We start from the raw sequence: 25,311 nt of genomic DNA on the forward strand, positions 1-25,311 counted from the left end.
CCCCCTCCCTGGAGGGCCTTCCCTGACCCCTGGGTCCAGGTCTCAGGTTGGTTCCCAGCTCCACTCCCATATTGCCCTGGGTTTTGAGATAGGGTCTCGCTCTGTTGCCCAGGCTGGAGTGCAGTAGCACAGTCATAACTCACTGCAGGCTCGACTTCCTGGGCTCAAGAAATCCTCCCAAGTATCTGAGACCACAGGCGCACACCACCATGCCTGGCCAATTTTTGTATTTTTTGTCGTGATGGGGTTTCACCATGTGGCCCAAGCTGGTCTTGAACTCCTGCGCTCAAGCAATCCGCCAGCCTCAGCCTCTCAAAGTGCTGGGGTTACAGGCGTGAGCCACCGTGCCTGGCCTTGCCCTGGCTTCTTTCTCACCGTGCACCTGTGGGCACTTGGGGGTACTGGGTTTGTTGATTCCTGCTCTCCCACTACGGGAGCGTCAGCCCCTCCATGCTCTTGGACCCTGGCACCCTGCTGTGTCCAGCACGTCATAGGTGCCTGCTGTGGGCCAAATCGTGTCTCCCGAAAAGATATGTTGACATCCTGACCCCCAGTGCCTATGAATGTGACCTTACATGGAAATGGGGTTTTGTGGATGTGATGAGGATGTAAGTTAAGCTGAGGTCATGCTGGAGGAGGGCGGGCCCTTATCCGATGTGATTGGTGTCCCTGTAGGAAGAGACACGGGGAGACAGCGTGTAAGACAGATGCTCAGGGAGTGGACAGCCACAAGACAAGGCAGCAACTGGAGTGACGCAGCTGCAAGCCCAGGAACGCCAGAGGCTGCCGGCCCCACCAGGAGCGAGCGGAGGGCGGAGGGTGTGGGACAGATTCCCCCCTGCAGGTTCCACAGCGAAGCCAGCTGCACCCTGATTTCAGACTCCTGACCTCCACCCAGTTTGTGGTACTTTGTTATGGAGGCTCCAAGAAACCAAGGCAGTGCCCATTAGAAATATGTGTTAATTCATCCCTGCAAGGTCTGAGAAGAAACATCTGTTGAGTGAATTAATATGACGGCGAGAAAGCTCGCAGAGGAAATGCCTTCTCAGGCAAGAGAAGAGGGAACCCCGATTCTGCCTAGTGCTGCTGGGAAGGCGTTGCTGTGCGTGACTCTCTCCCAAGCACGTACAGGGCTCCCCAAGCCTCCTGTGACCCTGGCCAAGGCCGAGATGTCCCTCCTGCCCTCTCCACCCCACCCAGCAGTGGAGCAGAGCCAAAGACCAGAGGAGACCCCAGGTCCAGGGGTCAACCACCCGCCTCGGCAGTGGACCCGACCACCCCCCAACTCTTCAGCATAGTCTGGCCCCTTCCCAACACCGGCACTTCTCAGTGGAGGCCGATGTGGTCTGGAATCGTGCATGCCCGCTTTTTGGCGGGAAGCAGTAGTAGCTCAGGGGGCCTGGGAGATGCAGTTGAAGGTGTGTGAACTGTATTTAACAAAATGTCTGTCCCCAAAGAGCTGGGTGTCCCCAAAGAGTTGGGTTTATTTTATTTATTTATTTATTTATTTATTTTTGAGACGGAGTCTTGCTCTGTCACCCAGGCTGGAGTGCAATGGCACGATCTCGGCTCACTGCAACCTCCGCCTTCTGGGTTCAAGTGATTCTCCTGCCTCAGCCTCCCGAGTAGCTGGGATTACAGGTGCACGCCACCACGCCTGGATAAATTTTGTATTTTTAGTAGAGACAGGGTTTTACCATGTTGGTCAGGCTGGTCTTGAACTCCTGACCTCAGGCGATGGGCCTGCCTCGGCCTCCCAAAGTGTTGGGATTACAGGCGTGAGCCACCACGCCCGGCCAAGAGTTGGGTTTAAAAAATGAAAAGCAGAACACAAAGCTGCCTTTCCAGGGACTCTCCAAATATTTTGGGATCATGGACCCCCTTTGAGAATGGAACAAAAACTAGGGGCTCTCACCAACTGACTGCACACACACGACACTTAGCATATATTTCAGGGAGTCCATGGATGATTGAAACCCACCCTTTGCGCTCCTAAGAGCCCATAGGCCCCGGTAGAAGAACCTCCAGGCCCTCTGTGATCTGCTGTTCTTTCTCCGTAACCCTGACAGTCGTGGCTCCTCTCCCTGGATGTTCTCACTTAAACTGCAGGGTGATTGTCTCCATTTTGTGGAGGTGGGAAGGAGGCAAAGACAGGTTAGACAACTTGCCCAGGGTCACACCTAATCCAGAATTTGCACCTGGACAGTCTGACATGGAGACCACCCACCCATCTATTTCCTTCATTTTTTAGTGTGCTAAAATATACGTATATATTTATCACCTTACCATGTTTTTTTCTTTTGAGATGGAGTCTCTCTCTGTTGCCCAGGCTGGAGTGCAGTGGTGCGATCTCAGTTCACTGCAACCTCCACTTCCCTGGTTCAAGTGATTCTCCTGTCTCGGCTTCCCAAGTAGGTGGGATTACAGGCACCCGCTACCACACCTGGGTAATTTTTGTATTTTTAGTAGAGATGGGGTTTTGCCATGTTGGCCAGGCTGGTCTTGAGCTCCTGACCTCAAGTGATCCGCCCGCCTCGGCCTCCCAAAGTGCTGAGATTACAGGCATGAGCCACCGCGCCCAGCCACCTTATCATTGTTAAGTGTACAGTCTGGTGGCATTAGCACATCCACAGTGCTGTGCAAGCACCGTTACCATCCCTCTCCAGAACTTTAAATCATCCCAAACTGAAGCTGTCTCCATTAAATATTAACCCCCATTCCGCCTTCCCCCAGCCCCTGGCAGCCACCATTCTACTTTCTGTCTCTATGAATTTGACGACTCTGGGGACGTCGGGTAAGCAGAATCATATGGTACTTGTCCTTTTGTGTCTGGCTTATTTCACTTAGCATCATGTCCTCAGGGTTCATCTGTGTTGCAGCGTGTGTCAGGTTCTCCCTCCTTTTTAAGGCTGAATCATATTCCATTGTATGGATGGGTCACATTTTATGTCTTCATTTGTTGATGAACAGTTGTGTTGTTTCTACCTTTTGACTACTCTGAATAAAGCTGCTATAAACATGGGTGTACAAGTATCTGTTCAAGTCCCTTCTTTCAGTTCTGTTGGGTCTATACCTAGGAGCGGAATTGCTAAATCTATATGTAACTTGTTCAGGAGCCACCATACTGTTCTCCCCTGTGGCTGCACCGTTTTTGTTCCCACCAGCAATGCATGAAGGTTCCGATTTTTCCACATCCTTGCCAACACTTGTTATTTTTTGCTTTTCCAATAACAGCCATCCTCATGGGTACCTCCATCTATTTTGTTTTCATTGAGATGGGGGGTCTCACTATATTGCCCAGGCTGGTCTTGAACTCCTGGACTCAAGAGATCCTCCTGCGTCAGCCTCCCAAAGTGCTAGGATTACAGGCACGAGCCACCACACCCAGCCCTTCCATCTATATCTCAACCTCCTGGCCTCAGTTTCCTCATCTGTGTCATGGGGACAATGATCCTCACAGGATAGGACTTAATGAGGAAATGCACATAAAGGACTCGGGATGCTACCTGGGCTATGGGAATTCTCAGTGAATGACAGTTAATATTGCTGAGGGAGGAGTCTCTGCCTTCCCAGAGTTTCAAGGAGTCAGTGCAGGCAGAATAACATCACAGAATTCCCTTCTTGCCCCTGTTTTTCCTGTAGAGCAGCTGAGAAAGAGATGCAGGGAGGGTGGGTACAGGAATAGGGTGGCTGAAATCGCCTGTCTCTGCACTCCCCTCCCCGCGCCCACCTGCCCACCCTCCATGGTTTTCTTCCCTCTGCTGTTTCTATTCTAGTCCGGTGTCCGTCCATCTCCAGTTACGGGGCGATCAATAGGGACAGGACGTTTATGGAAGAAAACAAGAAGGCAAGAAAGAGGGGAGGGTGTCAAGGGAGGAAAAAACAGGTTGGGGGAGGCCCAGGGACATAGAGCAGCTAGACCCCCGCAGGGTCTGGGGAAGCTGGGTCTGCAGGAGCCGGGCTTGGCCAGTCTGGAGCTCAGATCTGCCCGTCCAGGCCCAGCTCAGCCTCTTGGAACTCACGGGTTTCCTCTCGCTCAAGGACTTCGGCCTCCTCCTGGGCAGAAAGGGGGTGAGGATGCAATGCCTGGCACGTAACCCATGGGTTCCCAATAAATGGTACCTGCCTTTCCTGTTCCCTTAATCCACATTTATTCCTTTTGAACAGAATGGGCACACAAGACCTTAATTTTGTGCAAAGGACCTCCCTTCATCATCTCCCACAAACACCACCCACTGGGCTTGAATACCTCCAGGAATGGGGAACTCATTCCTCCTTTCCTGTTCCTGCTGGCAAAGGACCCGCTGGGCTGCCTTCCTGGAGCTTCCTGGGTTTTCTGGGCAGAGGAACTTGCGTGGGATGATGCCCCCTTCCCTCTGACTCCCAGGTCTGGAGTGGGCAGGGCTGGCTGGGCTGTTTTGCTATCTTGCCCCTGCCCTGGCTCCAGTGTGTTGGCCCTGCCTTGGGCCCGTCGAATGCAGCTGCTACTACGGCTGCAGGAGGACACTGAGCATTTCAGAGCAGGGGTGCTCCCTGGCAGCTCGTGAGCTGCCCTGGGCTGCAGGGGTATTTTGTTTTCCTTGCACAGAGTTTAAACAACTTTTTGAAGTAGGTGCCAATATTTTTGAAAGCAAGAGACTTTACATAGATACTTCTGTGCACCTTACTTTGTAACCGCAGAAGATCTGGAATGTTTGGTGCACTGTCTTGTGAGGAGCCTGCTGTCTCCATTTCTCCCCAGGCCACACCCTTCCCTATCGCTTCTGCTGGTACCATAGGTACCCATATACATTATCTTCTTCTCATTATTTTTATTATTCATTTGAATTTATTATTATTACTTTTTTAGAGACAGGATCTCTCTCTGTCACCCAGGCTGGAGCGCTGTGGAACCATCATAGCTCACTGCAGCCTCAACCTCCCAGGCTCAAATAATCCTTCTGCCTCAGTCTCCCAGGTAGCTAGGACTACAGGCACACACCACCATGCCTGGCTCCCACGTAAGTTGTGTTTCCAGCCTCTGCAGACATTTGGGATTGCAACCCCTATGAACCCAGAGGCATACTTCCACACTCCTTCTAGTGCCTGGGGTGGGTGCAGGAATGGCCTCATATCTAGGCAGCCCTGACCCCAAACCTCCCCCACTTCCCTCTCCCACCGTCTAACCAGAGGAATGAGACACTGGGATAAGCTCTTTGAATATAGCATTTCATCGACTCCTCACAACAGGCAGCTGAAGTCATTACTATTTCTCCCTTTTGCAGATGAGAAAACTGAGGTTCCAACAGGTTACAGTCATCCATCTCCATGGATGCAGCAGCTTCCACCTTTCCAGCTTACTTGAGGAGCTTTGCAAAGACACAACCTTCTGGACCTCACCCCAAGCCTCCCGGTCCCAAAGCTCTCAGTGGTGGGGCTGGGGAACCCTGTCTTAAATGGTTCTCCTGTGAGATGCTGGGTCAGGTTTGGGCCCCACTTCTCTTAATGGTTGTGTGGAGGGTGGGGGTGGAGGCCCCTCCCGCTCCAAGCACCATAAAGGGATGATCTCATTCCTCCTCAAATCCAGATTCTGCCCCAGATTTGCTGCACAGTCTGAAGCCAGCCACTCTCCAGGCTCCGCACCTGAGTTTCCCCATGTGTGGAAGGAGAAAATAGCTCCCACCCCCTGCCTGCCTTCCAGGAATGGGCACGTGGAGCAGGCTCCGCAGGAGGCAGGGAGGGGGCGTGGCTGGGACTTGCGGGTGCCTGTGCTTCTCTCAGAGCCACCGGCAGCCCACCTGCCCCCTGTGGGGCTGCAGCTCAGTCTGTCCCCACCTCTTGTCCCCCTCACCATTTGTACCAGTCCCTCCTTCCCAGGGCCCTGGGCTGGCTGCAGCTGCTGCAGCTGCTCCAGCTCCTCCTCCGCAGCCAGGTGCCTCTGTCCTCCCCCTCCTGCCTACATTGCTGCCTGCCATTGGGGTCCCCCTTGGAGCTGGAAATCACTGACTTGAGTGGCAGAGCAGGGAGCCACCACCCATCAAAGAACCTTCAATTCAAAGGGGAGTCCCGTGGGATCGCCCCATCATACAGGCTACCTGAGCTCCAGGTGGGCTCAAGTCAGAGCTGGAAGCAGAAATGAGGCAGCCACCGGGCCAGGGCTAGGGACAGCTCGGTGGCTGAGTCTGTCTTGAGCCTGGCCATGCTTGTGTCTAGATGTTAGCTGTCTGCCATGTAGTGGCGCTGTGCAATCTCCTTCTATTCTCTGACCTCAGAGTCCTTGGCTTCTTCATCTGAAAACATGAGGCTGGGGGAGCGCTCCAGGGGGCGGGGATCAGGTCTGGCTTGCTCAGTGCCGTGTCTTTGGCTTGTGGGATCTGAGCCATTCAATAACCATGGGGGAATTAAACGGCTATTGATTAAACAAGAAAATACACATGGAAGCCGTTAATAACAGCGCTCAATAGCAAATGAGCCTGTAGCAAATGCTCGATAAACGTTTGCTGTTCTTGTTAGTGGGCCACAGCGGAGCCACTGGGCAACATGGCAGTCACGAAATTCTGAGGGAATCCCCAGAACAGGATCAGTGTAAAATCCCAGAGCCTGGGAACCCCCAGGGGTCCCTGGTGCCCACTCAGGAACTTCGGGTCCCACATCCCCCTTTGCCACCAGTCCTGTGTCTCTGGCTTCTCAGCATGGCTGGACTTTCCCAGCGGAACTGAAGAGGGAAAAGGGGAGGTAACCTCAGTCCTTCGCTGAACCGTCTAACCCAACCGAGTTCAACGACAAGCCAAGCTGCCGCCTGAAGAGTGTTTACTCTCTCTCTGAATTGATTGTACACTCTCGCCACCACCTTGGCTCCTCCCCACCGCCTGCAGAGGCTGGGTGCCAAGCGGAACCACCTCCAGGGAGACATGGGCTCCAGGCAGCCTCAGGCCTCTTGTCACAGATGGGAAATCAAGGCAGGATGCAGAGAGGCAGGGTTTGAACCCCAGGTCACCCTGCTGGGGTTGAAGGGGCACCACCAGGCCCTGAGCATCACAGTCCCAGTCTGGATCCTACAGCTGGCCCAGACATGAGGGCCCCACATGAGCCACCTTATGAAAGGTAAGGCAGGGTCCTTGAACAGTTGCCTGAAGATGAGGGTTTCCCTGAGCAGTCCAAGGTCAGAAGACAAGCCAGGAGCCTGCAGGGCCTGGGGAGCTGGTTCCCAGCCCTGAGCTGCTAAGCCCAGTGGGACTGCAGGGATTGACAGGTGTCTAGATACAACCAGACAATTGCATCCCGAGGGCAGAGGTCACGGAGATGCCCAGGGGCTGAAAGTCTGGACACCAGTTCCACAACAGTGCCTATATATGGGGTGGTTTCCAGAACATTCCTGATTTTGAATATCCTGTCCCAATTGGAGGTGGGTTAGAGATCACGGGTGTCAGAACCACGGGCCCCTGTCTGCACCTGCTTCACTCCCATCTGCCAGACTTGAAGCTGACTCCAGCTTCATGAAAGACCTGCCTTTGCCTTTGCCCACCTGGAATCCACACACACCGTCAAAGTGAAACAAAATGCAAATACAAGCTGGAAACAGCAGCACCACAGCGGCCTGCCCAGCCTCACGGCACAGGCATCACCACAGCACATGGCTGGCAAACAGGCTTCCAGCCTTTCTCCCCAACCCATGATGTTTTTCCCGGTCCTGTACACACTTACAGCCAACGTCTGTTCAAGACGCAGAAATTATATACAAGGCATATTATATATTTTACAAAAACAGGATTATGCTCTACCTGCCATATGGCAAATCACTTTTTCCACTTGTCAGGAATTACAGATTTGGGTGGACATTGAAAGCCTGCAGTGGAGAGATGCCCACAGTGATCATCCCAGCTGGGCTCCCCAGGTGCAGCCCCTGCCTGCACCTGCCTAAGCCAGGCTCCTGGCCCAGACTGCCCCAGCACCCTTGGGTCTCAACTCTCTCCTCCCTCAGCCCACCCCAGCCCTCTCACTCCATTATTTTGTCCAATTTTTTTATTAAACACTTTTTTTTAGTGCGTATTATGTGCCAGGCACTGTTCGGTGTGCTTCATCAACTTTAACTCATTTAACCCTCACTACAATCCAGCAAGAGACTTATCCTTGTTACCATCCCCATTCTACAGATGGCCCAGGGTAGATGGCATTGCCCCCACAGACTGGCATATTATCTGCCAAAAGAACAAATGACCCAGGACAACACAGAACCATTTAATCATCCACAGTCTAAACAGTTTTTGGGAGGTAAAGGCTGCTTTCGTCTCCTATGACAGTCTTTTGCCTTCCTCAAAGTTTCCTCAAAACACATTCCTCTCCAGAGCTGGGCAAGAAAGAGCTGCCGCAGCAGGCCTGGGTTGTCCACACCCTGCACATTCCAAAGAAAGATCTGACTCCGGCCTGGTTTCTGCTAGGTGACCTCTAATCCATAAGCCGTTGGAGTGTCCTGTCTAGGAAGAGTGTCCATGTTTGCCTGCGGGTCTTGGGCCACATCAGAGAGCCTATGCCTTGGGCCATGTAGTATCAGCTTGACCTCTGGAGGGATTGGAGCCAAAGGCCAGCCAGATCATCAGCAATGCCTATACCATCATCTCCCAGTAAAAACTCTGAACACTGAGGCTTCAGTAAGCATCCCTGCCTGGCGATAGTTCACAAGCATTGTCCCATGTCACTGCTGGGAGAATCAAGTGCTGCCTGCACAACCCCACTGGGAGAGGACAATGAGAAGCTTGCACCTGGTATCTCCTGGACCCAGCCCTGTGCACCTTTTCCTGTTGCTGATTTTAATCTGTATCCTTCATTGTAATAAACCATAACTGTGAATATAGCAGCTTTGCTGAGTTCTGTGAGATTTTCTAGTGAATCATGGAGCCTGAGGGCGGTCTCGGAAACCCCTGAACATGAGAGCCCATTCACTGAGTCAGTGGACAGCCTCAGAGCACTTCTCACAGTCAGCACCAGGAGTTAGCCCAGCTCTGCCCAGACAGGCTCCACTCCTGCCCTCCACACCTCCAACACATGCACTTCCTTCCTCCGACATGTGCACCTTCTTCCGTGGAAAAGCTCAGGCATTGGGTCTGTGCAGCCCCAGCCATCCTAGGCAGTCCCTATGATGTAATATCAGGTAATGTCCTGGGAACCAGGTAATGTCCCAGGTGCTAGGTAACCTCCTGGAAACCAAGTAACATCTCAAGAAGTAGATAGTGTCCCAGGTACCAGGTAACATTCCAAGAACCAGGTCATGTCCCAGGTACCAGATAACATCCCAAGAACCAGGTCATGTCCCAGGTACCAGGTAACATCCCAAGAACCAGGGGATGTGTCACATACCAGGTAACCCCCAGGGAACCAGGTAACGATGTATCACATACCAGGTAACCCCCGGGGAACCAGGTAACGATGTATCACATACCAGGTAACGCCCAGGGAACCAGGTAACATCCCAAGAACCCGGTCATGTTCCACATACCAGGTAACATCTCAGGTATCCAATAACGTCCCAGGTAACAGATAGCATCCCAGGTTGCAGGTGACATCCAGGGCTTCCCCCGGCCTTACCTGCCGATGACTTCGATGTTGGAGATGGCGTAGAAGTACTTGTAGAGGTTCTCCCGCTGCACATAGGTGCCGCCCAGCGCCGGGCGCAGCAGCCGCATGCGCAGGTCGGTGAGGGTGAAGAACTCCTTGAGGCCCTTGGCGCTCTCCAGCCGCGTGTAGAGGTTGTCCATGTTGCGCAGGTCGGGGCCGGCAAAGATGGCGAAGCGGTCCCGCACCTCGAAGCGCACGTGCTTCTCCTTCTTGGAGCCTGCCCAGCGCGAGTACTCCTCGGTGCAGAGCACGCGGTGCGCGCTGGAGGATGACATGTCGCGGGCCCGGCGGGCGGACATACCGAAGGCCTCCATGCAGTCCTCGGCGTAGAACTGGTAGGGCTGCCACGTGCGCCCGTTGTCCAGGGACTTCTCCAGGACCATGACCGTGGGCCGGCCGTACTCGAAGGTCATCACCACGTCGTCGGTCAGCTCCACGGTCTTGTTCCACGAAAGGGTGATGTTGGCTTCCAGCGGGCTGGGGTAGCGGCTCCAGGTGATGCTCTGCCAGTAGGTGGCCAGGCCCTCCTCCTCCTTGTCGAACATGAGCCTGGGCGGGTGGGCCAGGTCCGGGTTGGAGGCGTCACACTCGTTGCTGCATAGGTAGGGATTCTCCTGCAGCGGGGAGAGGAGAAGGGAAGGGTGGGTGCTGGATGCTCGGGATGGCCTGGGAAGCCTCTGCGCGGCCTAGCCCCTGCCTGCGAGCCGAGACACCTGCTCTGTGGCTACAGGGCCTGTGCTCCGGTGCCCAGACACAGCTGGGAGATTTGTGCCCATTTCCTCAATGCGTGCAGAGGTGTGCAATCCCATGGCTTCCAAAGAAAAAATGCATACTTGTCCTTGCTCTAAATACAGACAACCAAGAAGGCTGGGTGTTAGTCCCCTGCTTTGAAGCCCTCCATGGCTCCCCGTTGCCTGGAATACACAGTCCTGACTCTGTAATATACCAACCCCAACCTGCCCTCCCACACCTGGTGACACTGTGCCTGGGCCTCCCCAGGACAGCTGTCCTCCTGCCCCTGCCTGGTTGTACCTCTGAGCCTTTACAGATGGCATTCTGTCTCCTTCATGTGCCCTTCCACTCTGTCTGCCTCAAAAATTCCCATTCACATTCTCGACTCTCTAAGTATCTCCTTAGCTGAGTCACCTTCCTGAGCCTTTTATTTTTTAATTTTAATTTTATTTTTTTATTGAGACGGAGTCTTGCTATGTTTCCCAGGATGGAGTGCAGTGGGGCGATCTCGGCTCACAGCAACCTCCACCTCCCAGGTTCCAGCAATTCTCCTGCCTCAGCCTCCCAAGTAGCTGGGATTACAGGCATGCACCACCACGCCCAGCTAATTTTTGTGTTTTTAGTAGAGACAGGGTTTTGCCATGTTGGCCAGGCTGGTCTCGAACTCTGACCTCAGTTGATCCACCTGGCTTGCCCTCCCAAAGTGCTGGGATTGCAGACATGAGCCACTGCGCCCGGCCCCTGAGCCTTTTTACCTGTACCCTTAGGATTGGTGAACACATTGAGGTGCTCAAAGAGGGCCTGGAAGCTCTGGGTCTCTCCCCGATCCCTTACTCTGTGAGTCTCTTCTATCTGGCTGTTCCTGAACTTGATAAACAGGTAAATGTAGGGAAAATGCCTTTCTGAGTTCCGTGAGCTGTTCTAGCAAACTATCAAACCTGAGGGAGGGGTCGTGGGAACCCCCAATTTACAGCCAATTGGACAGAAGTACGGGAGGCAGGAACTTGCAATTGCGTCAGAGGTGGGGGCAGTGTGGTGCGACTGAGCCCTTCACCTGAGGGTTCTGACGCCAGCTCTGGGCAGTGTCACAATTGAACGGAATCATCGGACACCCAGTGGTGTCCAGAGAGCTGGAGACTAGGTTGTTGGTGTGGAAAACCCATACATTTGGTGTGAGAAGTGTCATTGATGGAAACAGGCCAGAGGGATCTGAAAATGTCACTAACGTAGTGGTCCCCAGGGTCAGAGGGATGACTAGGCCGAGCACAGGGCATTTTTAGGACAGTGAGGCTATGCCGTATAATACTGCAGTGGTGGATGCATGCCATTATGAATGAGTCAAAACCCATAGACCCAGGCCGGGCACGGTGGCTCACACCTGTAATCCAGCACTTTGGGAGGCCGAGGCGGGCAGATCACCTGAGGTCAGGAGTTCAAGACAAGCCTGACCAACATGGAGAAACCCCGTCTCTACTAAAAATACAAAAAAATTACCCGGGCGTGGTGGTGCATGCCTGTAATCCCAGTTACTGGGGAGGCTGAGGCAAGAGAATCACTTGAACCCTGGAGGCGTAGGTTGCAGTGAGCCGAGATCGTGCCATTGCACTCCAGCCTGGGCAACAAGAGTGAAACTCCGTATCAAACAAAACCAAAAACAAACAAAAACAAAACAAAACAAACAAAAAACCCCATAGACCTGTACAACACAGTAAGTGAACTCTCATGTAAATTATGGACTTTAGTTAATAATAATGTATCAACAATGGTTCATCAGACATGACTGATATGGTGGCTCACACCTGGAATTCCAACACTCCGGGAGGCTGAGGCAGGAGGGTCACTTGAGCCCAGGAGTTTGAGATCAGCCCAGGCAACACAGAGAGACCCTGTCTCTACAAACAATAAAAAATAAACTGGGTGTGGTGTGGTGGCACGCGCCTCTAGTCCCAGCTACTCGGGGGGCAGAAGTGGGAGGATCACTTGAGGCCAGGAGTTCAAGATCAGCCTAGGCAACACAGCAAGACCCTGTATCTACAAAAAAAAAATTAGCTGGGCATAGTGGTGCACACCTGTGGTCCTAGCTACTTGGGAGGCTGGGGCTGGAGATTGCTTGAGCCCAGGAGTTTGAGGCTGCAGTGAGCTATGCAGCACCACTGCACTGTAGCCTGGATCACAGAGGGAGACCCTGTCTCTAAAGAAATTCCCCAAAACAAAGGCCAGGTGTGGTGGCTCACGCCTGTAATCCCAGCACTTTGGGAGGCCGAGGCGTGTGGATCACGAGGTCAGGAGATCGAGACCATCCTGGCTAACACAGTGAAACCCCGTCTCTACTAAAAATACAAAAAAAAAAAAAAAAAAAAAAAATAGCCTGGCGTGGTGGTGGGCGCCTGTAGTCCCAGCTACTCGGGAGGCTGTGGCAGGAGAATGGCATGAACCCGGGAGGAGGGGCTTGCAGTAAGCCGAGATCGCGCCACTGCGCTCCAGCCTGGGCGACAGAGCGAGACTTTGTCTCAAAAAAACAAAAAACAAAAACGAAAACAACAACAAAAAGAAATCCCCCAAAACCTCAAATATCCCCCACTAATGCAAGATGTGGATAATAGGCAGGGAAAGATGGTGGGTGGGGGAGGGTGGCATGGGGTTTTAGGTACTTTCTGTACTATCTGCTCAATTTTCTGTAAATCTAAAACTGCTTTAAAATATAAAGTCTATTAATGAATGAAAGAAAGAAAGAAAGAGAAAGAAAGAAAAAAACGAACACTGTCACTAACAACCACCCAGTGCTCCGGACCACTTGTGGCCCTTTTTGATGAATGTTTCAGGTGTCTGGTTTGCTCAGAGACAAAATGGCTTGGATCTAAGTTAAAACCTCTCACTCTCAAATGAGCTGTTTGGCCCCCATGGGGGAAATGGGGCCCACCGCCTTCTGAGGGGCTGAGCCACACCCCCGTGGCCCCCACCAGGTGCCACTGCAGCAGCCGTACCCTGTGGGCTTCGATCCTCTAGGGTGAAGGACAGGTCCCCTGGCTGCCTGGGGCTCCTCGGTGGCAGGGCTGACCCTCGGTTCATTGAGGCAGGTTCCACAAATCCCTCTTTGACCAAAATAGCTCTGTCCTCAGGCCCCCATGCAACCTCAGAGTGGCAGGAGCTCACCATAGAGTCCAATATCTCCTTAAGCAGATGGGGGGACTGAGGCCTGGGCCAGGGTAGGACTGGCCCCAGCCTTCTCGAGAGCAGATGGCACCTCTGAGGAGGAGTCTGCTGTTACCATCAGAGATATCCACACCACTGGCAAGCCCACCATGCCAGGACAGCAGAGGGACATGGGGCGGGGGGGTTCCCAGCTTCCTCACTCACTGGCCGGGGCACTGTGGGCAAGACACACCCTGTCCTGTGCTGTTGCCTGGAATGGTGAGGGACTGAGAGGCTGTGGGGATGGCCCAGTGGCCTGAGTGGGTAGCAGGTGCTGGGCTGGAGGAGGCAGGCTTGACCTGTGAGGGAGCCAGCAGCCGGGAAGGGTGCTCTGAGCCTGGACGCAGAATGGGCTCTGTCTGTGCCGCTCGGGAGGAGGAGTGATGGGCAGATGCTCCCAAGAACTTGCACCTGGGCTCTGGCACCCAGGCACATGCCCCCCTTCCCCCAGCCCAGCCATCACTCCCTTCCTGAAGTCCCAGTGCTGCTTCTGCTGCCCCTGGGGACTTCCTAGGGGCTGAATGGTGTCCCCCAGATTTCTATGTTGAAGCCCTAACCCTAGTATCTGAGAATGGGACTGTATTTGGAGATAGATTCTCTTTCAAGAGGTGATTGAGGTTAAATGGGACCCTCAGGTTGGCCCTAGTCCAATCTGACTGGTGGCCTTGGAAGAAGAAGAAGTTTGGCTGCCGGATGAGACGCTGGGGCCCATGTGCACAGAGAAAAGGCCGTTCGAAGGCACAGTGAGAAGGCGGCCGGCTCCAAGCCAGGGAGAGAGGCCTCTGCAGAAACCAAACCTGCCAACAACTTCGTCTTCGACTTTCAGCCTCCAGAACAAGGAAGACATTTTTGTTGTTTAAGCCACCTGGGTCTCGTGTGCTACTTTGTTATGGTGGCTGGAGCTGACTAAGACAAGCCTCATGCCAGGTGAGCAAAGAGGGAACAGGCCGGGAGGAATGGCTCAGAGGGGTAGAGATGAATTGGGAGTTTTTGATCCTATTTCCCCAGAGGATGACTCTGGGGTCTCCTCCACCAGCCTGGTTTCTCAGTACGCTGGCACCAAGTGGTGTCACACTGCGTCACCTACCCAGAAAGCTCTTATCAACCCAGCACTGAAGCTGTGCCATTTCCCAGGCCACTTTGTCCCCTCCCACCTCAGAGCCTGTGCTCCTTTGGCCACTGTCTGTCCTCCTGGTTTTCAGAGCCCTCCCACATGTGCCTCCTCCAGGAGGCCCTCCTGACTTGAATCAATCTTTGAACCCAGTTCTCTCATCATCCATCATAGAGTTGTTAATGTGCTTATTGTGGACAGTGTAGTGAGGACTTCATATTGGGCCTGGAACTCAGTAACCACTCAGTCAATTATACTATTATTATCATCATATTAATAAGCTATTAATAAAATGACAGTGATATTGACATATCTCCTATTGAGTGTTGATAGTATTCCTGTCAACCCCAACTGCTGAGCCACCCACACTTCACCTTTTCCCTGGTCTCTCTTCGTCTTCCTGCCTTACTTAGCCCTGCCCTGCCCAGGCCCCTGATGGGTTCTATGGGGTGGGGGCATTGTGGCGGGGGACAGGGTATCCCTCAAAGCCCCCAGTTGCACCCGGCCTATCTGTCACTGGGAAGACTGACACAGCTGGCTCTGGCTGGAGATGGGGGCTCCAAGCTGGCTGCTCCAACCTATGGGGCACTCCGGCCCCCGCCCCGGCCCGGGAAGCAGATGGTCAGAAACTGATGAATCAGCCTGTGTGTTTACAGGCCCCTCGCCTGCTGTGGAGCGAGCTCAGTCAACAGCAAGTACAATAAATAAATCCCAAGCTGTGGCCAACACAATTTTCTCTCTCCCTCTTTCTCTTTCTGTCTTTCTCCTTGTCCCCCTCCGATTTTGCTCCCCAAGGTCTCAGAATTCCACTGAGCTGGTCAGGAGTGCGGAGCATCCCAGCAAAGCCACTGTTGGCACTGGCCTGACCTTCCTTTTCCTCTACAAACACAGTATTGCTTCCTCTGACTTTCCTTCTATTCTTGTTTTGTTTTGTTTTGTTTTTTGAGACAGAATCTTGCTCCATGGCCCAGGCTGGAATGCAGTGGCACAATCTCGGCTCACTGCAACCTCCACTTCCTGGGTTCAAGCGATACTCCTGCCTCAGTCTCCCAGGTAGCTGGGACTACAGGCGTGCGCCACCACGCCTGGCTAATTTTTGTATTTTTAGTAGAGACAGGGTTTCACCATGTTGGCCAGGCTGGTCTCGAACTCCTGACCTCAGGTGATCCGCCCGCCTCGGCCTCCCAAAGTGCTGGGATTACAAGCGTGAGCCATTGCACCTGGACCTTCTATTCTTCACTGGGGGAATTCTGGGGACCCACCGAGGTATTAGAAGACCAGTTTACCCCAGTCCCCCCACCCCAGTCCCCGGTCAGCATCTGACAGCTGATAATGTCATGGGGGTGGGGCTGAGACTGGGAGTGTCTCCTCTGAGTGGGGGTGAAGGTTTGCCAGCCTCCTCTGGGTCTGCGCGTTTCCACCCATCTCCAGGACAGCAGATCAACTAATCACAAAAACAGCAGTCAGAACAAAGTGGCCTAATATAGGGAGAGACTGTTAGGCACACCTCTAGCCTTTCAGGATGGCTCCAAAGCCGCCCTTTGATAGTATCAGAAGTAGTAGCTGCCTCTTTAAATATTTCATGAAAATTAAAACAACAACAAAAATCATACCGCTGATTTTTAAAAACAGTCTTGGGATTTTCTCTAGAAAGATGCGGTAATGGCCGGGCGCGGTGGCTCACGCCCGTAATCCAAGCACTCTGGGAGGCTGAGGTGGGTGGATATGAGGTAAGGAGATCGAGACCATCCTGGCTAACACAGTGAAACCCCGTCTCTACTAAAAAATACAAAAAATTAGCCGGGTGTAGCGGCGGGCGCCTGTAGTCCCAGCTACTCAGGAAGCTGAGGCAGGAGAATGGCCTGAACCCAGGAGGTGGAGCTTGCAGTCAGCCGAGATCGCGCCACTGCACTCCAGCACTCCAGCCTGGGCGACAGAGCAAGACTCTGTCTAAAAAAAAAAAAAAGAAAGAAAAAAAAAAAAGAAAGATGCAGTTAACATACCCATTTTCCATACAGTTTTGGGCCCTGGAGTCTGAAAGCCCTGAGTTCCCTCTCAGTTCTCTCCTTTGAGGCTCTGTGACCTTGACGAAGTCACTTGACTTCTCTGAGTCTCTATTTTCTTATTGATTGCCATGTGAGATGGTCTGTGTCTCACACTACCTAGAATCCCTAGGAAATGTCTCCAAACGGGAGCGATTATTTTGAAACAGCAGCTTCGTATTAACTCAGGGACACTCCACTCCCAGCAACCTTCCACAGGAGGAAGGGATGAGGCTGAGGCCACCAGGCTTGTGCATGAGAAACCCTGGAACTTCATGGCGTGGACTGTCCTGGGAACGGCTGACTCAGAAGAGTGTGATGATTGTAACATTCACTGAGTGCCAGCCCTGTGCCCGGGCTGGGTTGGGCACTTTACAGCCGCTCCTCCCTGCACCCTCTCAGCAACCCACAGGGAGGCAGGTGCTACAGTCAGCTCCACGTCTCAGATAAGACACTAAGTACCCATGGCCGCACATCACTTACCCATCCCCTGGACTCCATGGGACCCAACCTTGAGGAATCTTGGGGAAACCAAGCCCGTCATGTCTACAGCTTTCCTATCTTTCTGGACACACACAGGCAAGTCACCTGAAAGCCAGGCAGTGTGGCTAGGAGTCAAAGGAGGGTGGGCAGAGGGAAGGGAAGGCAGCCAGCCAGGCCCATAGCACCAGAGAACCGGGTGAGGAGGAGCCTCCTACACAGACGCCAAGCCTGAGCTCCTGGCATGAAATATTCTATGGAGAAACCATTTCATGCCATGCTTTTCAAGCCTCGTCATGGGTGCTTAAATGCTTTTCCTTTTATGTTATTTTCTGTGCAAAGGGTATAGTCAAAGTCAGAGGCCAGGTTGTAAACATCATAGGCAAGCTGCAGGCAAAAAACATAATTGAATGGGAAAGTGAACTGTTAGCAAGAATGGAGGTAAATGTGCCTGTGGGAAGCCCAGCCATTTGAACTTCCAGGCCCCTGACTAAGGAGGCCGTGGAGGGGCGGCCACTGGAATGGTCACCAAGTCTCAGGAAGAAGAACAGACAACGTCATGCAGCTGGCCTTGCACCCAAGCCTGCGCTGGGATGAAATCTCAGAGTTGGGATGAAATCGCCAGGGCGTCCCGGGCAGGGCTCTGTGGTTTGTGGAGGGATGCACTGGCTCACTCCCTCAGCAGCTCCCCAGCTCCACAGGCTTGGGCGAGTCCCCCAATTTCCTTGAGCCCAATGAGGCCCAGGACATGCTACCCTAAAACCTTCTTTTTTTTTTTTTTTTTTTTTTTGAGATGGAGTCTCTCTCTTTCGCCCAGTCCGGAGTGCAGTGGCGCTATCTCGGGTCACTGCAAGCTCTGCCTCCCGGGTTCACACCATTCTCCTGCCTCAGCCTCCCGAGTAGCTGGGATTACAGGCGCCCGCCACCACGCCCGGCTAATTTTTTGTATTTTTAGTAGAGACGGGGTTTCACCGTGTTAGCCAGGATGGTCTCGATCTCCTGACCTCGTGAGCCGCCCGCCTTGGCCTCCCAAAGTGCTGGGATTACAGGCTAAAACCTTCTTAAAATATTTTAGGCTGGGCACAGTTGCTCAAGCCTGTAATCCCAGCACTTTGGGAGGCTGAGGCGGGCCGACCACCTGAGGTCAGGAGTTCAAGACCAGTCTGGCCAACATGGTGAAACCCTGTCTCTACTAAAAATTAAAAAAAATAAAAAATTAGTTGGGCATAGCGTTTCGTGCCTGTAGTCCCAGCTACTCAGGAGGCTGAGGCACGAGAATCGTTTGAACCTGGGAGGCAGAGGTTGCAGTGAGCTGAGATCACACCACTGCACTCCAGCCTGGGTGACAGAGTGAGACTCCGTCTCAAAAAAAAATTTTTTTTAAGCTGAAGGGATTTGAGAAAACCACAGAAGCGGAAGGTTATTCTTTGACCTTCCCCTGCCCTTCTTCCCTGAAGTAGGACATGAGGATCATTCGAGAGGTACCCTCCCAATGCCTGGAGGAAGGAACATTCTCATCTCCAAAGATGCAGGGTCACAGAGAGGGACCTGGACACACAGGTCTTGCAAAATTCCCGCCAGTTTATCACCAGGAGATGATACTTTTTTTTAAGCCAATCATACTTCTCCATGACTATTTCTCCATTAAACCTAGCATACAAAATAGATGTTCACCAATGTTTTGGGTCTTCATTCCTTACGAAAGCTCCCATGAGGCCAGGCAACACAGGGAGATGCCATCTCTACAGAAAAAAACCTCAAAAAACAAAAAAGAAAACTAGCCGGGCATGGTGGCACACACCAGTGGTCCCAGCTACTTGGGTGGCTGAGATAGGAAGATCCCTTGGGCCCAGGAGGTCGAGGCTGTAGTGAGCCGTAACTGTGCCACTGCACTCCAGCCTGAGTGACAGAGTGAGACCCTGTCTAAAAAAAAAAAAAAAAGAAAGCCTTAAAGCCTTTTTCACATAAAACTTATATTAAATCCACTGGTATGCTTTGGTCGTGTTAATCTGTCTGTTATGATGGGCCCTCAGCCACTAACATAGAATGGGTGAGGAAAAGATCTTTCTCCTGCCCGAGAGCCTCAGCTTCTCAGTTGGAGGGGAGGCTTCATGCGGTCAGCGACCACATCTGATCCTGTCCCCACTCCAGCCCCAGCCCCCGCTCCCAGCCCTCCTCAGGGACTCGGGAAATCTTCGGAGAATGAATGAACGCTCAATGAGGTTACTAGCACTGGCTTCACAGGGTTGTCATAGGAATGATGCCAGGTGCACCATGGCAAGTGCCTTGGTGGTGCCGGCTCATGGGTGATGGATGCTGGGAGAACATTCATGGCCACTGTCTGGCCTGGTGCTTCAGCAAACAGCAGGCCCCGCCGTTAGGGAGCATGTCTTCCACTTTGGCCCTGTGCTGGGCGCCCTGTGTGCGTCAACCCCACCTCCCACGCTCCCAGGGATCCTGGAGAGTGCGATCCTCAGGAAACCGAGACTCGGAGAGGCTGAGCAATGTCCCAGGGTCATGCGGCTTGGCAGCAGCTGAGGTGGGATAAGAAGCCAGGGGATGGCCCACTGAGCCGGGCCCTGAGACAAATTGGGAAATGGTGCCCTTCACCCAAAAGGGAAAGGACGCTGTTGCCTGGGCCGCACTGTGCTCCCGCAGACTCGGGTTCCACGGGGAGGCAGGCAGCACGTCTCTTGACTGCTGTTGCTGATTTGCCAACGGAACCCTTCTCATCCTCAGCCCCTCAGCCTCACCAGGACGGGAGGCTGCTGCCGCATACGAGGTGGAAGGCTGGAGGCTGCCCAGGAGAGGCCCTGGGTGTGGGTGCCCAGGTAGAGGGCCAGGACTCGAGCACGGGGGAAGCAATCGTAGGGGAAGGCAAGGAAAGGCAGCCGAGCTAGCCCCACCCTCCTCCTTGGACGTGGCCTCTGCCATTTCGGGGGAAACCCTATGGCTTGGGCAGGTGCATAAATCAATAGGTGCCCTGACCCGTGGGGCCTTGGAATTAGGACTCAGGGGACTGCCCCTAACACCATGTGTGACCTTGGCCAGGGCCTTGCCCTATCTGTGCCTTGGTTTCCCCATTCACAAAATGACCGGGCAGGAGTGGGCTGTCCGCCTCTGACCCTGACATCCTAAAGTCTCAAGTTCTGCGTGTTCCTCAGGCCCCCATGCTGCTAGGGAGGAAGGGCACAGAGACACATTCTCCTCCCCTGACTCCAGGGAGAAAGCCGGGGTGCTAGGGGAATTCTCCTTAACACATTACTTCCTATTTATTGGTAAGAAAAGTTGCAGAGGGGATAAATTATTAACAAAGCGGAAACGGAGATTCTGTTCAGAGCTGATTCTAATTCTAGCAGCCCTGACGGTCTCTAACTCTCTGAGCTCTCCCTCCCTCCCTCCCTCTCTTTTTCTGTCCCTCTGTCTCTCTCTCTCTTGCTCCCTCTTGCTCTCTGTGTGTGTGTTTCTCATTCTCCTTCTATGGTTTCATTGATCGCTGTCCCTCTTGCTCTCTGTGCTGCTAATTCCTTCCCCAGCGTGCAGGCTTCTCTCTCCTTCCCTTTCCGGATTCTCTTCGTGCACAGGCCCTGGATGACAGACAGCAAGGTCACCCTCCCCGCTCGTGAATCAGCGTAAACCGACCTGGCATTTTAGGGCTGGAGCTGCAGCTGGCCAAGGCGGCTTTTCTGTTTTGTTTTCTGGTTGGAGCAATTTTCCTCCCAGCTCCAAGCAATTACTCAGGCAGGGGCAGGCAAGCAAGCCTCCAAGCGCTGCCTCCCCAGGGTCTCGCTTGTCCCAGCAATAAGCCTCCCGAAGCCACGGCGACCGCCCCCGCTCCTCCTCCAGGGGGGCCACAGTGGGCATGGCCTGGGCACAGGTCCACCTTGAACCCAGAGTCTCTGGCTGCCTCTCGAACCTGCCTCGGCTCAAAAGCAGACCCAGAAAATGCATCTCAGTTCCTTGGTTGCTCAGAGTGGCTCTCCTCACCGCCCCTCACCCCGCATTATTTGGGAGGAAAGGGAGCACTTTAGACCTTTCAACCCTGCCCACTGTGTTCCTCCTTCCAGAACCTTCTGTGAGTGTGAACTCTGGGAGAGCAGGGGCCTCGCCCACCTTTGCGCCACACTCCCAACAGCTGTTTGCACACAGTGGTATATGACAAACATACCCTAACTGAGCGAGGACCCTCTGCAGTGGCTCCAGGCAGTTCCATCCAGGTAGGACGCTGCCTGGGGGAGAGGCGGTGGGCATCCGCGGGCCTCGCTCCGCTTTGGGGATGCTGTTCCAGCAGAGCGACTGCTTAGTCTTCTTACCCCAATTCGGGTTGCCCCCACAGAACACCCTGAAATCCTTTCGGAGGACCTGAGGGCATTGGGCTGCCCTGATGGACGAGCTGCCCGGGAGAGGGTCTACTGGGAAGCCAAGGTCGGAAAGCAAGGATGAAATGCCAGGCCTGGTGTGGGCACCCACTGCTCATCAGGACCGCAGACCCCTGAATGACTGATCTCCTCCGTCAGCCGAACCACCAGAGTGTGGTGGGCGGGAAGGCATTGCCATGGCTCTGGCTAGACAAGGGTTAATCTCTCCAGGAACTTAAAAATGTATTATTGTTTTTTTAAAGGACACATTCTGCTTTGCCCTGGGCATATGTGGATTCTTCCCACAGCCAGATTTCCAGGAATGTTTGGGGCAGGAAATTCTATCCCAGTTGAAGAGTGCCCGTGCATCCCTGGGGCACCCCACAGGCGACTGACAAAATGGACCAGACATATGGGCATCTGCCTCAGACAGGGTAAGGCTCCCCTTCTCTTGCATACCTCTAGCGACAGGGGTTTCATTACCACAGAAGGCAGATAGGTCAAACCCCACTGCTCCCTCCTTCAAGTGTGGGGCTGAAATTTGGCGGGTGCTTTGCATCTTTTCTTCGTCCCAGGTTCCCTATTTTTCTCTGGCTATGCTGTAAACATTTTCTAATTGATTAGAAAAAGGAGAGAGGGAGGCTGGGTGAGGCTAAGCCCTCCTCCTTCCCCACACCAGGAGCTCAGTGATCCTCAAACACTTCCCTAGCAGGGCCAGCGGGAGTGCTCAGCCGCTGCTGCTCCTCCTCCTTTCCCTCCTCCTCCCCCTCCCACTCCTCCTCCTCCTCCCTGCACACACAGGGGCTCAATCTGGCACCTCCCTTCCTGCCCACTCCCTACTCAGGGCTTCACTGGCCACCCAAACAGCTCAACACTTTCATACTTTTTTAAAAAAGTAAATGAAAGGAGAGATGGAAGGATGAAAGAACGGGAGAGAAGAAAAGGGAAAGAAAGATAAGGGGGCGGGTGGGGGAAAGGCACCGAGAGGAAGAGGGCTACATCCGGAGAAGCCCAGGAAAGTGCATTATTGATTCAGGACTTAGAAAATGCTTAGAGAGTAGGAACAGCGCCCTGCTCTTTAAAAGCTTGTGCAAAGCATAAGCTAGACCCAGGCAGCCTTCCCAAAGAGGGCCCACTCTGCCGCCATGAATATTTTATCACGGAGGGAGGAAAAAAGTGGCTGTGAGGGTTTCAGTGCCGGGGTGGGGTGAGGGGCAGGCCCCCCTGGCTGGGGCGCTTGGTAGCTGCCTCTCCTCGGATCCCCTCCCCAGATCCTGAGGCCTTTTCTGGGCCCCCTCTCCTCTTCTCTGAGAGCTGCCCTGGGCTTTCTTGCTGATCAACAGGGCCTCAGCCAGGTTCCAACAGAGGCCCAGGGTGGGGAAGGGGGTCGGGGGAAGCATCAGCTGAAAGAGGTTTCCGGATGGGCTGAGAGTGAAGCCTGGTCCCCAGCAGTGGTTTCTCCTAAAGGCTCACTCTGTTCTCCCCTGCCCCGCCTTGGCTGGGGCCTCCACCGACCCCTCCAGCCTCCCCACCCCCAGCCCATTCTCAGCCTGCAGCCAGACGCCCTTCCCTTTGTCTCCAGCTCCTCCTCAGAGCCCCAGCGCCTTCCCCTTCTTAAGTCCAAACCCTGGGCCTGGCTCTGCCACCAGCTCTGCCTCTCTCTCTTGTCTTTCCAGCCTTGTTTTCTTTGAGAAAGAGTTTTGCTCTTGTTGTCCAGGCTGGAGTGCACTGGTACGATCTTGGCTCACTGCAACCTCTGCCTCCCGGGTTCAAGTGATTCTCCTGCCTCAGCCTCCCAAGTAGCTGGGATTACCGGATGTGCCTCCACACCTGGCTACTTTTGTATTTTTAGTAGGGACTGGGTTTCACCATGTTGGTCAGGCTGGTCTCGAACTCCTGACCTCAGGTGATCCACCCGCCTCGGCCTCCCAAAGTGCTGGGATTACAGGCGTGAGCCACCATGTCCGGCTTCTGGCCTCGTTTTCTACTGGCCAGTCTCTCCCGCCCTTTGGATGCCCCCTCCACCCCGCGGAGCTTTCAGGTTGAGCCATCTTCTGTCTACAGCTCTCCCTCCAGCCTTTTGCAGGTGTCTGCTTAAATTTCTTTTCCTCAGGGAAAACACCCCTGGCCACTGCCCCCCAGTCCCAAGGGAGCGCTGGGTCACAGTTTTCCCCAGTGGCTTCTTCGGTTAATGACGGGTGTGTCCCCTCCCCACTGTGTGCTTCAGGAAGGCAGGGGCGGAGCCTGACACAGCCGAGTGACTCCCCCTCCTCGGCCCCTTCCCTCTCCAGGTGTCCCATACTCAGAACCAGGTCTTAGGAGTAGACACAGCACCCGATGGACGGGGCCTGCCCCTGAGAACAGCCAGAAGCTGCGACCTCCGAGGGTTTCTTCCTGCTGGTCTCTGAGGAGTTAAAGAGGCGGTGGGACCGATGAAAGAGTAAAGTTACTGGGTCTGCCCACACCTGGGGACACCTGGACAGGTACACCCCTCTGTGGATGAGCCCTGGCTGGCCGTGGGGGGTGGGTGCGAGTAGTGAGGCTGGGCTGGTAAGTTTCATTGATTTATTCATTCACTTATTCATCAACTATTTGTGAACATCCTTCGTGCACCAAGTAGCCCCAGAGAAGCAGCTCTTAGATTTGGCCACCCATGAAAACATGACAATACCTGGGGACGGGAGGGGTGTGGCAACATTCCTGGGCCCTAAGGTCAGAAATTCTACTCCAAATTGAAAGCTAACAAACAAACCAACAAACTAACCAATCGAGTAATTAACCAACCAACTAACCAAAACCCTCAGCAGGTGACTCAGATGTGCGGCCAGGTTTGAGAGGCTGGTCCAGGTGGTCCAGGGAAGGGCCCCCACACGATGACACTGTTCCTGTTATTTTACCTACAGGTGGGGAAGCCAAGAGCCCCTGAGCCAGATGCTTGCTCAAGGTCACACTTCTGGTGACTCGGGCAATTTGCTCCCTTTTGGGAATGTCGATCGTTCTGCTGTGTCCACCAGAGAAGTCACCTGTGTCCTGGTCCCCATGAGTGGCACAGATGACAAGCCCTGGAGGTGACGGGCTGGGGCAGTCAGAAGGCTTCCTGGGGGAGGTGGGATTTCATCTGGACTCAGGACAGGTGGAGGGACACTCGACTAGTCTGGGAGGATGGTGCTGTAGGTCGACTGAGCAAAGGGCCAGGCCGGACACACAAAACACTGCAGGGGGGCAATGGGTTAACGCATGCACGCTGCTGAGCTAGGAGCTTGGTGGGGAGCGCAGGAGAGAAGGCCAAAGGGAGGCCAGGAGCCAGATGGGCAGCTTGACATTAAGCAGCGCCCGTGACAGCCCTAATGCTGGCCGGCCCCCTCCTTCCAGGAAGACAGGTGAAGAGCCTGGGAACAAAGTGTGAGGGCTCAAGTGGCCCTCTCCCAAGCCTGGAGAGCCAGCACCCCTCGGCACCCAGGAAGCCAGGAGGAGGACGGAGCACCTGCAGCTCAGATGTGAGAGAGGCTCCGAGAGAGCCGAGGCAGGCCATGGAATTCTCTTCCTCCTGGTCTTTCAGTTTTAAGACGACAAGATGCTTCAGGCTGGAAGGGCTCCAGGGCAGGCCTGGGAGAGGTTTCAATCAGTGCTTCTCAAACTTGGCTGTGCACTGGGACCACCTGGGGAGGTTTAATGCCTCCTCCTGCTGGGCCACCCAGAGAGGCTGCTGAAGCTGGTCTGGGGGGCAGCTGAGGCAGGGGGGGAATGAAAAGCTCCCAGGCAAGTCCAGTGTGCACCCCGGCTGAGAGCCAGCCGAGTGGCTTAG

The 25,311-nt window shown here is 53.9% G+C and overlaps 1 protein-coding gene across 11 annotated transcripts in view; it reads right to left on the reverse strand.

Moving 5' to 3' along the window:
- The window catches only part of NTNG2 (netrin G2), an 81,367-nt gene that overhangs the window by 34,579 nt on the left and 21,477 nt on the right, over positions 1 to 25,311 (reverse strand). For all 11 annotated transcript variants that reach the window (XM_063788131.1, XM_063788125.1, XM_016961920.3 and 8 more), the window contains one exon: positions 9,562 to 10,205. In XM_063788131.1, the coding sequence (XP_063644201.1) occupies positions 9,562 to 10,205 (644 nt within the window). The remainder of the gene's footprint in view (positions 1 to 9,561; positions 10,206 to 25,311) is intronic.

The sequence above is a fragment of the Pan troglodytes genome, chromosome 11 (genome assembly GCF_028858775.2).
Source record: "Pan troglodytes isolate AG18354 chromosome 11, NHGRI_mPanTro3-v2.0_pri, whole genome shotgun sequence".
NCBI lineage: Eukaryota > Metazoa > Chordata > Mammalia > Primates > Hominidae > Pan > Pan troglodytes.